Source organism: Mesoplodon bidens (assembly GCF_964165515.1).
Source record: "Mesoplodon bidens genome assembly, chromosome: 1".
In the NCBI taxonomy this organism is placed as follows: Eukaryota; Metazoa; Chordata; class Mammalia; order Artiodactyla; family Ziphiidae; genus Mesoplodon; species Mesoplodon bidens.
The window spans coordinates 51063926-51077822 of NC_138176.1; the positions used below are offsets into that span (position 1 = coordinate 51063926).

General features: G+C 57.3%; 1 protein-coding gene across 2 annotated transcripts in view; it reads right to left on the reverse strand.

Annotated features, from left to right (window-relative positions):
• Positions 1 to 2068: 2068 nt before the first annotated feature.
• Positions 2069 to 13897, reverse strand: part of GPRIN2 (G protein regulated inducer of neurite outgrowth 2) — a gene marked incomplete at both ends in the record, with an annotated part of 38299 nt that continues 26470 nt past the window's right edge. Inside the window, 2 exons of one of the 2 annotated variants that reach the window (XM_081242668.1) lie at positions 2069 to 3439; positions 3889 to 3906. In XM_081242668.1, coding sequence (XP_081098794.1) covers positions 2069 to 3433 — 1365 coding nt within the window. Of the gene's footprint in view, positions 3440 to 3888; positions 3907 to 13897 lie in introns of those variants that run through there. The other variant, XM_081242667.1, reaches the window with a different exon arrangement.

The following is a 13897-nucleotide window of genomic DNA, read 5'->3' on the forward strand; positions in this document are numbered from 1 at the left end:
CACTGCAGTAATTCACCACAGCCTGGGCAAGACAGCCACCTCCAAGCCTCTGGCCAGGCCGTTCCCTCTGCCTGGTATGCCCTTCCCTGCTCACCCACCAGTTCAGCCCCGCCATGTCGTCAAGACCTGCTCAGCTCTGGCCCTGTGTGAAGATGCCTTCCTACCCCAGCTCATCACTCCTCCCCCCGTGTCCTCACAGCTGGGGCTCCTGGTGCCCCCATGCAGGGCCAGAGATGAGGGCACGCTGGCACCCACATGTCACTCCCCGGAGCGTGACATGCCTGCCCTGAACCACATGGGTCGGGATGGACAGGCCCAGGCCCCTGGGCTGTACGGTGTCCAGAGCCTTATGACTGAATGAGAACCTGCTTGATCACATTTTAAAAGGGGGGTAAGGTCAAGTCCCCTCCTGCACACCACACCCACCCCTCTGGCCCAGCCCTACCCTCAGAAGCAGCTCTGATTTGCTGTCATTTTCAAGCAGGGGCTGGCCTGCTTATCTGGCCCCCACTGGGAGTGGGAAAGGCACATTTTGGGGTAAGAGAGCCCCATGTTGGGGCCTTGGGATGCATTCTGACCTGAAGCATGCATTTCTCACCTGGTTCCTGTTAGAATGTCACTCCTGCATTAAATGTTAACCCATTGTTGCATGAGTCATTTCCACCTCGAGTAGTGGGCCCTTGGGGGTGGGGAAAGGTAAGCCAGCTGTCAGGTCCTGGGTTCCTGGGTGCAGAAGGGGGCCCAGGAACAGGGCCAGGCCATGGGCAGGGCTGCATGTGGGCCCCGACTCCACCTTCCCATGCCAGGTGACTCCAGGCAGGGCACTAACCCTTGGCTCCCTCACAAGGCGGCGCTGGTGGATTCTGTCCCAGGGGCTTGGAATCCCCAACACTAAGCCCCAGGACAAGGACACAAACTCACCCTTATCCTCCGCAGGTCTTGAGAGCTCCTTTGTCAATGAAGTCAGGCCAGTGTCCTGAGCTCCCCACCCCCATGGTCCCCTGACTCCCATGGCCTCACAGCTCCCGCCATTTCCCACTAGGTGGGAGACCCCACCCCAGGCTCCTTCCCTTTTCCCACCCATTCCTGCCCTCCCTCCTTTGAAGAACTGCACCAGCTGAGAATAAGTCCTTAAGCCAAAGGAGCAAGGTGAAAATGGTACAATTTCAGGCACTGCAACATATTTTGGGACAGGTGGCCACCTGCTCTCTCCCTCCTGAGGCCAGCGCCTGACACGATGACCTACTGGGAGGCTGGCTCTTAGAAGTACCCTGCAGTCCTCTGTAATGCTCAGAGCCCCCCATGCTACACACTGTGAGCTCAGCAAGGGCACGGGCGGCTTCTTTCCCAAGGAATTCACAGAACCTGGCATGGAACATGGGCTCAATAAATTCTTGTTGTTCACAACTGCCCTGCGCTGCCAGCCACATGCTGCAGGAAAACACTACAGGCTTCAGCCAGCCTCAGCTCTGCTCTCATCCCATCACCTCGAGCTGTCCAACCCAGGGCATGGCAGTTACAGCCATGCCAATGTCTGTGGTTGCGTCTATAAAACAGAGTGAAGAGGTAAAGACTCCACAAAGTAAGGGGATGAGTACAGGCTGTGGCACGTGGGAGGCCTCCACAATGTCAATTCCCTCCCCTAAAGACTCAGCCAGTCCTTGCCACTTGGGGCCCCACGTCTCATGGCAGGAACTCGTTGTATCTCAGCCCTGCTGTGAAAATAAAGCCGTCAAGAGGCCTGGGGAAATCAGGGCAGAGTTCTGAGGAGAGACTGAACAGAAGGTCGAGGGTTTTGACAGAAAAGTCAGGATCTCCCTTATGCACGGTGTTGAAACTGTACCAGAGTTCAGAGCCGGATGTGCAGATGTGGCGCTTGGAAATCAAGCCCTTAAAAACTAGCCCAGCTGCAGGGGGCAGTAAGCCCCCAGGCTGCAGTCCTGTGGTCTGCAGACAGCCGAGAACAGAGATACGTCCAAGGGTGCCAGTGGGTCCAAAGGGTACAGGGCCCCTACTGTCCCTGGGGCTGAGTCCATGGGCCCAGGGCAGCTCCTGGGACTGCAGCTCCTTACTCAGGGGCTGCACTGGAGCAGCCGCAGCAGCTGGGGCACTGTAGGGACTGCATAACAGCTCGAAGTGGCCCCCTCCGGCCCTCTGCAGACAGGCTGTTCTCGCTGGCAGGGGCCCGCTGCAGCTGCTCAAACTGCATCTCCAGGTGCTTCTGGATGGCCAGGCCGAGTACCTCAGGGTCCACTGCAGCTCCATACACCTCCCATGTCATACCCTCAGCATCCCATCGCACGTCCCGCACAGGGGATGGCACCTCCTCCAGGCTGGACCCCAGAGTTACCTCCGGGAATGTGTGCAGGGCCACAGGGGCCTCCAGAGGCGGGCTGGTGGCCACAGCTTTGCAGACTGCCTTGGGGGCTGCTTGCACACCGGCATCCTGGGCTGACAGAGGTGATGCCAAGATGGGGGCCAAGTCACTTGCTGAGGTCATGGTCCACATATCCTTGGTCCTGGCGCCAGCCTCCATAGTTAACCCGGTGGGACCCCAAGGGTAGGCACAGCAGTGGGCATGCCCAGGAAGCCCCGCAGGCAACCTACACTGGAATTTCACCCCATGCTGAGCCTGCAGCCCAGATTCACTCACTGATGCCACTAGTTTAGGAAAGGCCAGGATCCCTGGGGCAGGCAAGCCATGGCAGCAGCTGCTGGCCCCCACCTCCCTCACGCCACAGAGTAGGGCCGCTGGGGGCAGAGCATGGCAGGAGGTGGTGGCCGACTGCCCAGTGGCTTTGAGGCTGCTGCTGTGGGTCACTGTGCCCCCCAGGTCAGGTGGCGGCACCCACACCTGACTCTCCTCCAGTGTCCAGGCTGAGTTTGAAGTCTCATCCTCCAGAGCCAGGTCCCTTTCCAGGCCTGCGGGGGCTTGGCCACCCTGGCCAGAAGTGCTGCTGGGCTGCAGCTGAGCTCTATGGACAGGCGAACTGCCCAGGGCCGAGCAGCTGAGGCTGGCCTTTCGGGCACTGCTGTGGCCCCAGGTCAGGGTGCTGCAGACCAGGTCCAAGTGGCTTCTCTGCACAGCGGCGGTGCTGGGGTCCCGCAGGCAGCACAGGTCACCACCGCCCACGGTAGACACGTTGCCCACAGTGCTGCTCCGCCAGTGACCCACGGCCCTGGGCTGTGGCCGGGGGCTGGAGGCCCGTGCCTGTTCCTCACTCTCAGCCTGGCGCCCTTCCTCCTCCAGGACCTGGGCACCCGTGCTGGCCTCGCCCGGCTGGGCCCGCCATACGGTGCTGCTGGCGCTCTTATGGAGCTCCGGCCTCTGACCCCGGCCTTTGCCCAGCAGGCTGGAGGAGCTCCAGGACAGGGGCTGAGGGCAGGGACTGAGGGGTTCCTGGGCACCCCGCTCAGGGCGGCTGGATCTCATGGCTGCCTGCAGGAGAGAGAGAGGGAGGGAGCGGCGTTGAGTTGGGTGCAGCACTTCCGCTGGACTCTGCTGGGGGCCCACAGGGTGCAAGGCACACTGCGGGGACAGCTTCAGTCCCAGCCTGCCTGACCAGTCAAAGCCACAAGCAAAACGATGACAGAAGACCAGACACTTCAAATCAAGGTCACCACACATTATACACAGGGGTGACACTTCAAATATCTAAAAACCAGAACCGAGCGATCAGAAGGAGCCCTAGGGTAAGGTCGTAGAGACCACCCAGCTGTTGACTCTTTACTGCTGGGTTATGGGGAAGGGGGGAGCCAGGGGAGAGGCCAAGCCTGCTGGGGACAATAGGTCTTAGCACAGAAGCATTGCAGTATTTTAATAACCAGTAAAGCTCAACTGGTGAATACTAGCCAGGTTCCTCCCACAACTGTCAGTATCTCTTTCACCTGGACTAGAGCCTCCTTGGTACACGGTGTGGGGAGGGGGCTCAGAGAAGTTTCATGGGACAAGCAAGAAATGAATACAGGGCACACTGAGACCCACCCTGGGTTCTCCCATGCTCCCTCCCCATCTCCTCTGGCATAGCCTGACTGAGCTGTCATGCCTCTGGGGATCGGTCTTGGCTGCCATGAAGGGGAAGGGCTTTCCTGGCTTCCATCACAGGCTCCGAGGGTAGGAAGAGGCCCCCGTACCAGCCCTCTATGCACAGGACTCACTCGGCATTTGTTCGTTCCTCCCACAGCCATCTCCTGAGCACCTACTGCATGCCAGGCTCTTGGAACTGGGCAACATGGAACTAGTTTAGATCAGCTGTGCCCCCCGAGAATGGGGTCCAGTACAGGCCTCCCCCACTATCCGAAAGTACAGCACTCCTATGGAACCGTTCGTAAACCCAAATGGCGTAAAGCAAAGAAGCAACTACCTTTTCTTGTAAGATCCTCTTCGGATTTCTTTCCTTTATTGAAAACATGTACTAATTAAGGTAGGTCTCTCATACAAGTGAAGTGACATAAAGTGAACTTTTGAAAAGCAGGGGATACCTGTACCACCAATCAGACACCCACACCCTTCCTGCCCCATTCCCTCCCTGCCATTCCTGGCCCTTCCTCTAGCCATACAGACTCCTCCAGACCTGCCCGCTGGCCCGTCTGCAGCCCAGAGTCAGCACCGGCCCCTTCAACCTTAGTGTCTCCTCCCGGGGAAGCTTTCCCCAACGGGACTGGCTCCATCTCTGGCTGAGCACCGTCTGGATAGAAAAGCCTGGCCAACTGTGGGCCTCCCACCAGCCTGAAGCTGTCAAAGCCTGTGGCCTGTTCCCCACTGTCTGTCCTAACACGTGGCTGGCACTCAGAGAGTGTCTGCCGTGTGTCTGATGGAGAGAACAAGCGAATACAAGAGTAAACCCATAGGGGAAAGGGCTGAGTGCCAAGAACGGGGTCTGAGGGAGGTCATTTCCAAGGGAGGAGAGCTCACTTTGCGTGATGGATCAGAACTTCCTGGAGGACCAGCCATGCAGGTCAGGCCTGGAGAGAGAGGAGGGAGATGGTGCCCAGGGGGAAGGAACAAGGAACAGGGTAAGCAGAAAGCAGGAGGCATATGTTCAGAGCACAACAAGGGGGCAGCAGGCTAGGGGCGGGGCAGGGCCCCAAGGGGAGGGAGTGGGGTCAGGGCATCTGGGCCAGCCTGGCCCCGGCCAAAGCTGTGAATTAGAAGCATTACTCTGAGACTCCCAGCCAGGCAGGACCAGCTGGAGGAACACGGCAGGGATAGCAGGTAACAGCTGCAGTTTGGGCAATCCCAGTCCTGCCTTCCCAGCCTGGGCTGATAAGAACTGTCAAGAAACCAACCACCCTGACCAGGTGAGCAAGGCCACTTGAAAGGGAATGTGGGAAGGGCTCTCGGGAACTCAGTTTCTGTATATTACAAACCTCTCGCTGTCCCAGAGCTCAGGAGATGGCTGGTGGCTGTTCGAGCCAATGGTGAGGATGTTTCTAGGGCAGCTGTCCCCTGAGAGCTCCAGGCTTGCTATGAAGCCCAGTTCAGCACGACTTCCGGCAATGATGGAAAGATGCTGCTCTGTGCCATCCAATGCAGTAGGCGCTGGTCACACGTGAGCTGAGCACTTGACCTGTGGCTAGTGCGACTGAGAAACTGAAATCTTATTTTACTGAAATTTAAGTAAGTGAAATTTAAAGGGCCACCTATGGTTAAATGATGACCATACTGGACTGTGCAGCTATAGACATGGTCCCAGCCTAGGCAGGAGTATCCTGTCCTGGCTGCTCCTTGGGGCTGAAGCCAGACTGGTCCCCGGAAGAGTCAGGAAAAGGATGAGTAGGCAAGAGAGGACTGTGGCCCAGGCCCAGCCCTCAAGGAGTTCTAAGATGGACACATAAACAGAGAAGGGCAACAAAGCCAGTAACAATCACAGTGATGATAATAAGAAAAACAGCTCCTGGTGACCAATCGCCCACTGTTTGCCAGGCACGTGCCATCTCCTTTCCAGCACTGTCTCATTTAACAGTCCAAGCAACCTCATGACATATGTCATCTGAGACGTATGAGAGAGGTTTAGTGACTTGCTCAAGGACACACGGCTGGTAAGTGGTTAAGCCAGGAATTAAACCCAAGAGTGTCTGAGGGTCTCTGTGCTCCCTCTGAGCACCGTGCAGACCTCCATCCCAGACACCGTCAGTCTCCACTGTCGTTCCTTTTTATTTACTGTTGTCATGGCTCACCTGGAGTCCCAGAACCCGGCGCAGCGTCTGGCACTCCCAGTGGGGCCCACAACATGCCAGTGGAACAAGTGAATGAGTCGGAACAAAGCCTGGATGTCCATCCCGCCCGACCTGCTTCTTAGCAGCTTCATAGGCTGCCCAGAGTCAAGAGGGCAGGAGGAGTGCCTGCTGCGTGGGAAGGCTGTGGTCACAGATAGCCCCTGGCAGGCAGACAGCCACAGAGCCCCAAGACCAAGTATGCCAAGGAAGCCCTATCTGGACAGCCTACACAGCTTCTGGCTAAGCCTCACCTACCCTGGACCCTCCTCACAAATAGGTCCTTAAGAAGCCAGGCCAGGCCCTGGCCATCCTAAGGAAAGGGTGGGACAAGGCTGGGGATACCCTCAGACTCCACCAGGAGCTGGTGAGAAGCCATCAGTGACAAGGGTCCCGCTGTGCCTGCCTCACCAGATGGCTGTCTAGTGTCCAGGGTTGGTCATCACCCAGTGAGAGAACAGTGACCACAAAGACACCGGGGGTGGGGGGAGGAGGTTATATTTCTGTTGGTTCCCTGCCTCAGCCTACCTCCACAAATGGCAGGTGACAAAACTGAGACCTGGAGCAGCTCAGAAATGTCAAAGAACCCACAGCTGAACCCTAGCTGGCCTTCCCAGCCTGAACGAGGAAAGGGTTTCAAGGGAAGTTACTCGAGTTATGCCAGGGAAAGGAGGTTTCCCACATAGCATACCACCAAGAAGAGGGGCCTCTCCAGAAGCAATGGAGCTGACCAAATGAACCTTGGAGCCAAGTGCAAGCAGGTGGGGCAAGGGGTCTGCTTCCAATCCAGGCTCTTCCCCTTCCTACATATGTGCACTCAGGTGGACCCCTAACCACTTTGAGCCTCAGTTACCCCAATCTGCAAATCGGAAATAAATCCCCACCCTGCAGGGCTGTTGTGAAGACTGCACGTGATGGCATACGGACTGCCTGGAACAGTGATTGTTAATAATCTTATCTTTCTTCCTCCCATCAGGAGTGACTTGTGCTCAAGGTATCACAGGACGAGTACTGGGGGGTGGGGGGGAGCAGAAAGATGGCTTTTAGGAAGCCATCGAGACACCCTATAGGTTAGCCTGGTCTCGCTTCTTAATCTTTCCTACCCTCACCCCATCCTAGGGCCTAGTTACCAACTGTTCCCAATGTCTCCATCATCACACTGTTTCCAAGTCTATTTTAAACCTCAACTTTGAAGGATGCCCATGCACACGCTCATACCTGCATGCATACGGACACACACAAGTTTGGAGTCTGCATTCTAAGTGCCCCAAATGGCATGTCCATCTGCCTTAAAAATCATGGAAAAGGCTCTGGTTTCATGCAAAAAAGAGACCCTGGGGAGATGTTTTAGCACAAGTTAAAGCACAGGCACAGAGGCATCCAAGACCCCTAGTGTTCTTCAGATGACAGTTTAATGTTCTCTCTCCTGCCCCATTTGATGCCAGTCAAATTTGCACTGTGGCCAGTTCCCTGTGGCCAAGGCAGCACTCTCCTGTTGCCTCAGTTCTGCTTGTCAGCAAGTGGAGGAGCAACCAGCCTCACACGCAGCATTCAACCACTATCGTTTTGAGTAAAAAACTCCAGTTCTGCAAAAACTTCCAGAGTGGCCCAACCAAAGAGAATGCTAGGTTGACCTGGTCAGAGGTTCCAACTCCTGCTGTGTCGCCCTAGCAGAGGAGCCCAAGGCCTCTGGGGATGAGCCCAGGGGGATTACCAAGGCCAGTGCAAGCAGGCCCCATTGCAGACGACACCTGTGGCATCCATTTCGGCCTTCTCTTTTAAGGGACAGGCATTTGGATGATGACTTCTGCTTCCAGCAAAACCAAGACAGGAAAAAGCAAAGCTATGTGGTCAGGAGGAGAAACTGCTCATATGTTGAGATGTGGATCTTACCACTCAGGGACCAGGGAGGGATACACACCACCCAAATCCTTCACTGCATAGTGAGGATGTGGCAACCTCCAGCAGGTGGTCTGATCCATCCCAGCAGCAAAAGAGGGACTGATGGGACCAGACTGTTGAGGGCCAAAGTGGGGGAATGCAGTAGGGAGCATTCCTGAGCTACTGAGAAGTGTTTAGAGGGACAAAACGTACCCATCACAGAGCCTTAAGAACAAGATGCCCAGGTCACAAGCTATGCAGGAAAGGGTTCTGGGGTAACAGTGGGGCAGAGGCCCCAGGACCCAGCTCTGCTCACCACAGAGAAGCCTAGGCCCCACCAGCCCCAGATTTGCCCATACTTCCCAGGAGGAACCTGGGATGGAGAAGGTCAGCCTCCAGGCCCAGCTGCCCCAAACCCGAAGCAGCCCAGGTGGCTGGTTTGTCCCTACCTGCGTGGCCACGGGCACCCATGAACCAGCATAGGCCCACGCCGCAGCCGTGGACACACCAGAGGCCGACATACAGGCCCGCTTGCTGTGTGAGCCTGCAGGAAACAGCATCCACACAGCTGCACACTGCACAACAAACGTACAGGCTGTAGAGCCAGAGGCCCGAACACACCACACCACACACTCTCCCCCAGGGGCAAGGGTCCCTGCCCTGACCCTCCCACACAAAGCCCACCGGGACTCAGGGAGAAGGTCCTCAACGCGATCCCCCAAACTAGGCTACAGACCTTCCCAGCAGCAAAGACAGTGACTGAAGGAACACGGGGCTGTGGGCCAAAGGGGTAGGGATGGAGGGCAGGAGGAATGAGAGAGGGAAGGGAGGTCTGGGGCTGGGGGCAGTGGGAGGAGGGTGGGATGGGCGGTGGGGATGGAAAAGGGAGGAGGAAGGGGAGGGGAAGAAACCATAGGAACAGGGGTGGAGGCAGCATGAGACGGGGTCCTGGGCAGAGTATTGAGAAATGGGAGGATGGGCAGAGGAGACGTGGAAGAGGGGATAGGAAAGACAATGAGACCAGAGAGAGGAGGGATGAGGCCATGGGGGGCGCTGAGCACTGGGCAGGGGCCGGGATGCGGAGGGTCCGAGTGCAGGGAGAGGTGAGGAGTGGGGTTCCGGGGCGCAGGAAGGGGAGGCGCCGCCCATCCCACCCTCCTTCGCCCTAACACTGGCGAGAACGGAGCTGGCCTCTCACCCTCTCGCCCGCCCAGGGCCGCGCAGGCCGGCGGAAGCGCTGCTCCTGTGGCCGCCACAGGTGCCCGGCGCAGCGGCCCAAGATGGAGCCGAGCCGGACCTGGCCTGAGCCGAAGACGCCGCCAGCCGCGGTCCGCCCGGCCCGCGGAGCCAGCGCCGGGGAGGCGCCGAGGGGTGAATGGGGCCTGGGGTGGGGAGACGGGGCAGACGGAACGAAGGGGGCGGCAGCCCTGCTCACCTGGGCCCGCCCCGGCGCTCCACCGCCCACGTCGGCGTCCCGGCCCCGCCCCCGGCCCCGCCCCCACGGTCTCTCTGCTCCCCGTACTGTCCCCACATCCTACAGCCGCACGAACCCTCCCCTACTCTGCCCCGCGAGCCCCCAGTCCTCCTTCCTGACCCCCTGCTCGCGGCACGTCCCACTGTCCCGTCTTTTCGGCCCCGCCCCACCATGATCTCCAGTTTTACAGGCCTGTCCAACGACCCCCCACCCAAGACACCCATCTTCCCGACCCGACCCCGCCGTCCCAAGTCTCATAGGCTCGGCTCCCCACAATCCTCCAGCCCCCAACCCAGCTCCCCAGCCCAAGTCTTCCTAGCTCCACCGCCTCGGTCCTTGTTCCCCTCGGTCACCACGCCCTGCACAGAGGTCTACAGCCGCTCTGGAGACCCCCTTTCTCACAGCACCGTGTTCTTGGTCACCCTGGCCCCGCCCTTCACAAGTCACGGACTTCCCACCCTGCCCTCGAGAACCCCAGCGCTAGGACCTGTCCCCTGGGATACTCGGTCGGGTCCCTCTTCATCCCCGCCCTGCGGACGTTCATTCTCCAAGCCCTGGACCCCAGAGTCCGATCCTCTCAGATTCACTCTCGCAGACCCCAAGACCGACCTTTGTCCTATGCACTCCGCCTTCACGGCCCCTCCAAGACCCAGGTCTTGTCCCCAGAGCCCTCCACCCGGCCTTCACAACCTAAACCTCCTAGATTCCATGCCCAGTGTTGCTTCCCCAGTTCTGGCCCCAAAGCCCGTATTCTCCCACACCTTTCCTCATCCCTTTCCTCGCCCATGTCCCTGTCTCCACCTTTGCCCCCAAGCCAACCCAAACCCTGGCATTCAATCTTCAGCCCGCTCCCAGGGACCCCGACAGCTGGCTTGCGCATTGACCATGTGGGAATGAGCCGACTCCGCCCAAGCTCGCACCCCTTCCTGCTGCTCTCTGCAGTCCCAAAACGCCCTGTCTCACTCTCTCCCCACCCTACGATGCCAGGAACCAGTCCAGGCCCTGGGAAATCCTGATCCTGCCCTACTAGGATGGGGGCCTGTGAGCTCAGTTAGCTCAATATCCCCCAATCTCTGACAACCACCGGCTCCTTACACACAGACTCCCATCAGGCGTCCACCAGCCCAGACTAATCCTGACCCCTTCCACCCTCGAGATCCTACCACCCTCCGCCCCACCCCCAGGGCCCCTTGTAAGAGAATCTTGTCCTATCTCTGGGCTCTGAGAATTGAGCCCCAGTGTCGACTCTCCTCTGTTGATCCCAGCTTCAGGGACCACTGATTTGCTTGCCCAGCCCTTTGCTGAGGGGTCTGCACCCCTCTGGTTCAGTGGTGGAAGAGGCAATACCATCTCTACTGCTCTTCCAGTTTGGGAAGACCTCAGGCCCCAGCCTCACTTCTCCAGTCTCCACCAGCCCTGTGCCTCCACCTAGCATCAAGAGGGGACCTGCAGAATGTTCCCCAGCCATTGGAGAGTGGGAAGCCCAGGCAGGAGCCCGCACCATTCACTTTCCGTAGCCCCTAGCCTGGCACCTAGTCCAGAGGAGGGGGCGTGCAGCACTATGCAGCAGGTGTGGCTTGGACCTCACACCCAGCTGCCCCCACCCAATGCCTTGGTGTGTTCTCTGCATGTGAGACCCCTCCCAGCCTTAGTACTCCTCTCTGTAGCTCTGAGCTGCCCCTCATCAGTTTGTCTCATAGACCAAAGTACACAACAGATAAACAGTCATTCCCTCAGTATCCGCGGGGTATTTGTTCCAGGCCCCACCGCAGATATCAAAATCCTCAGATGGTCAAGTGCTATAGTCGGCCCTCTATATCTGCAGGTTCCACATCCTTGGATTCAACCGACTGCTGATCGTGTATTAAGTTTGCCATCTGTGGTTGATTGACTCCACACGTGTGGAACCCATGGTTACAGAGAGCCGACTCTACCACCATGTCACACACAGCATTTGACCCTGTGGGTCATGCCCTCACGCTTCTCTGCCCAGATTTTAATGACGGGCATCACTGTCTACTCCCCCCAGCCTGAGATCCTGCCACTTAGGGCCTGGAAGCATTGGTTTTACCTTCTCTGCCCACCCACCCCACCCTTCCAGTTACAGCTTCAAGTTGGGATCTCACTCACTGGTGAAGAGGGTGGGGTTCTGCTCAGGAAGACTCAGACTGTCCTAAACACCCCTTTCCAGTGGGGTCTCTTTCCCAGGGTCTAGCAGATGGCTGGCCTCCTCACCATACACAGCCTGGCAGGGGTATATGGCCAAAGGGGGCATGTTGGGGATTTGTTTGCTGAGACCACCACCCACTCCTGCCCCTGCCCAGGAATTAGGGCCCCTCCTCCAACATCTCATGAATCTTACTCTTATTTCCTTTTTAGGGAAGTCAACAGAGTTCCAGGAAGGGATGAGCTATGTGGGGATATACTGAGAGTTGGTGCCAGATCCGGGACTCAGACCTGGGGCTCCCAGCTCCCTGAGCATCAGAGAGCCCCCTGAGAACCTCACTGCAAGTGTTTCAAGGATCCCTGCTCGGAGGTGGGTGTCAGCTGATGTCTGCCATGCTGGATGCCCGCAGATGCAGCCTGACTGGACCTGCCGTTAGGGTCTCTGAACATCACCCTGGCCTTGGCCCCTTGTCCCACTGGTCCTCTTCTTCCATTTGTGGCTGGTCATGGGAACTCTCCTGGCTGCAGTGGCTGCCGGCAGAGAGCCCAGGATGGAGAGTCAGACAGGAATGACAATCCCAACACCCCCGCATATTCACTGGTTCTGTGGTCTCACACCCAAGCTAAACCATCCCTCTCTCTGGGCATCAATTTCCTCATCTGCAGAATACTTATTCTTACCTCACAGGACTATAGGAAATAGAGAGCTTAAGTGTTCTGTAGAGTCTTCTTGCTGCTATCAGTCATTTGATCAAATATTTATCAAGCTCCTCCTTTGTTCTGGAGATACAAGCTAGGACTGCATGGGGTGGGGATGGGAGTGGAGTTTGTTGATTGCTTTGGTAGAGAGAGGAGGCGCTTGACTTAGGACCTCATGGGCTAAGTGCCATTTCCTGAGACTCAGACCCTGACAGAAGAGAAGCAGGTATGGTGGGCTCAGGAGTTCAGTGGGGGCATGCTGGGATGGGTGAGACAGCAGGTGGAGAGGCGAGTGGCACATACAGGACTGGGGGTTGGGCTTCCCCAGGAGGTCTGGGCATCATGGGCACAGGGGTCTCTGAAGTCACAGGAGTGGATAGGTCTTCAGGGAGAGTGTGGAGAAGAGGACCTAGGACCCACCTGTGAGTAACCAGGTGGCAAAGGACTGAGAAGGAGCAGCCAAAAAGGAAAGAGGGAAACCGGGACATTGCTCTGACCCCGGGCGCCTAGAACAAGCAGCTTCAACGAGGTAATGGAGCAAGAGCCACTGGAGTCAAGGGGGAAAATGGAAGACAGTGCTTGTGAAGGCAACTCTTTTAAGGATGGCCGTAAAGGGGAAAGGAAAAAAAGGTGTCACTTGGAAAGGGGTGTGGGATCAAGAAAGAGATTTTTTTGGTGTTGGTGCTGTTTCTTGGTTCGCTTTTTTTTGGCTGTGTTGGGTCTTCGTTGAGCATGGGCTTTCTCTAGTGGCAGCAAGCAGAGGCTACTTTTCATTGCAGTGTGTGGGCTTCTCATTGTGGTGGCTTCTCTTGTTGCGGAGCACGGGCTCTAGGCGCGTGGGCTTCAGTAGTTGTGGTACATGGGCTCAGTAGTTGTGGCTCGTGGGCTCTAGAGCGCAGGCTCAGTAGTTGTGATGCACAGGCTTAGTTGCTCCGCAGCATGTGGGATCTTCCTGGACCAGGGCTTGAACCCGTGTCCCCTGCATTGGCAGGCGGATTCTTAATCACTTCACCACCAGGGAAGTCCTGGTTTGCTTTTTAATATGATGCATCATGTAGTGGTTTTCCTTGGTTTCAAGAAACAGAAAAGGACACTGGTTAAGTTAAGCAAAAAAGGAACTTGTTGGAAGATTGCAGAGAGCCCAGATGGAAGCTAATGCAAGAGAGCTGGCCTTGGTTCCTCAAGACAGGAGCCAGGTGAGTGCAGACCCCAGCAGCAAGGGCCACCCCACCATCTGGAAGGAAGGATTTCAGTTGTTTGTCTTCCGTATGCCTCTCAACTTGAGATTTAAAGAACCAGGGAAGCAGGAGCTCATTTGACTGAGCTAAGGCCACATGCCCTCTGTCCTTGGATGGTGAGAGGAATACCTGGCCGAAGGCATCTCTAGGAGCATCACACTGGACCCACCAGGACCGCACACACAAGGCATTTTCCCCAGAAGGAGGAATGGAGACTGGGTGG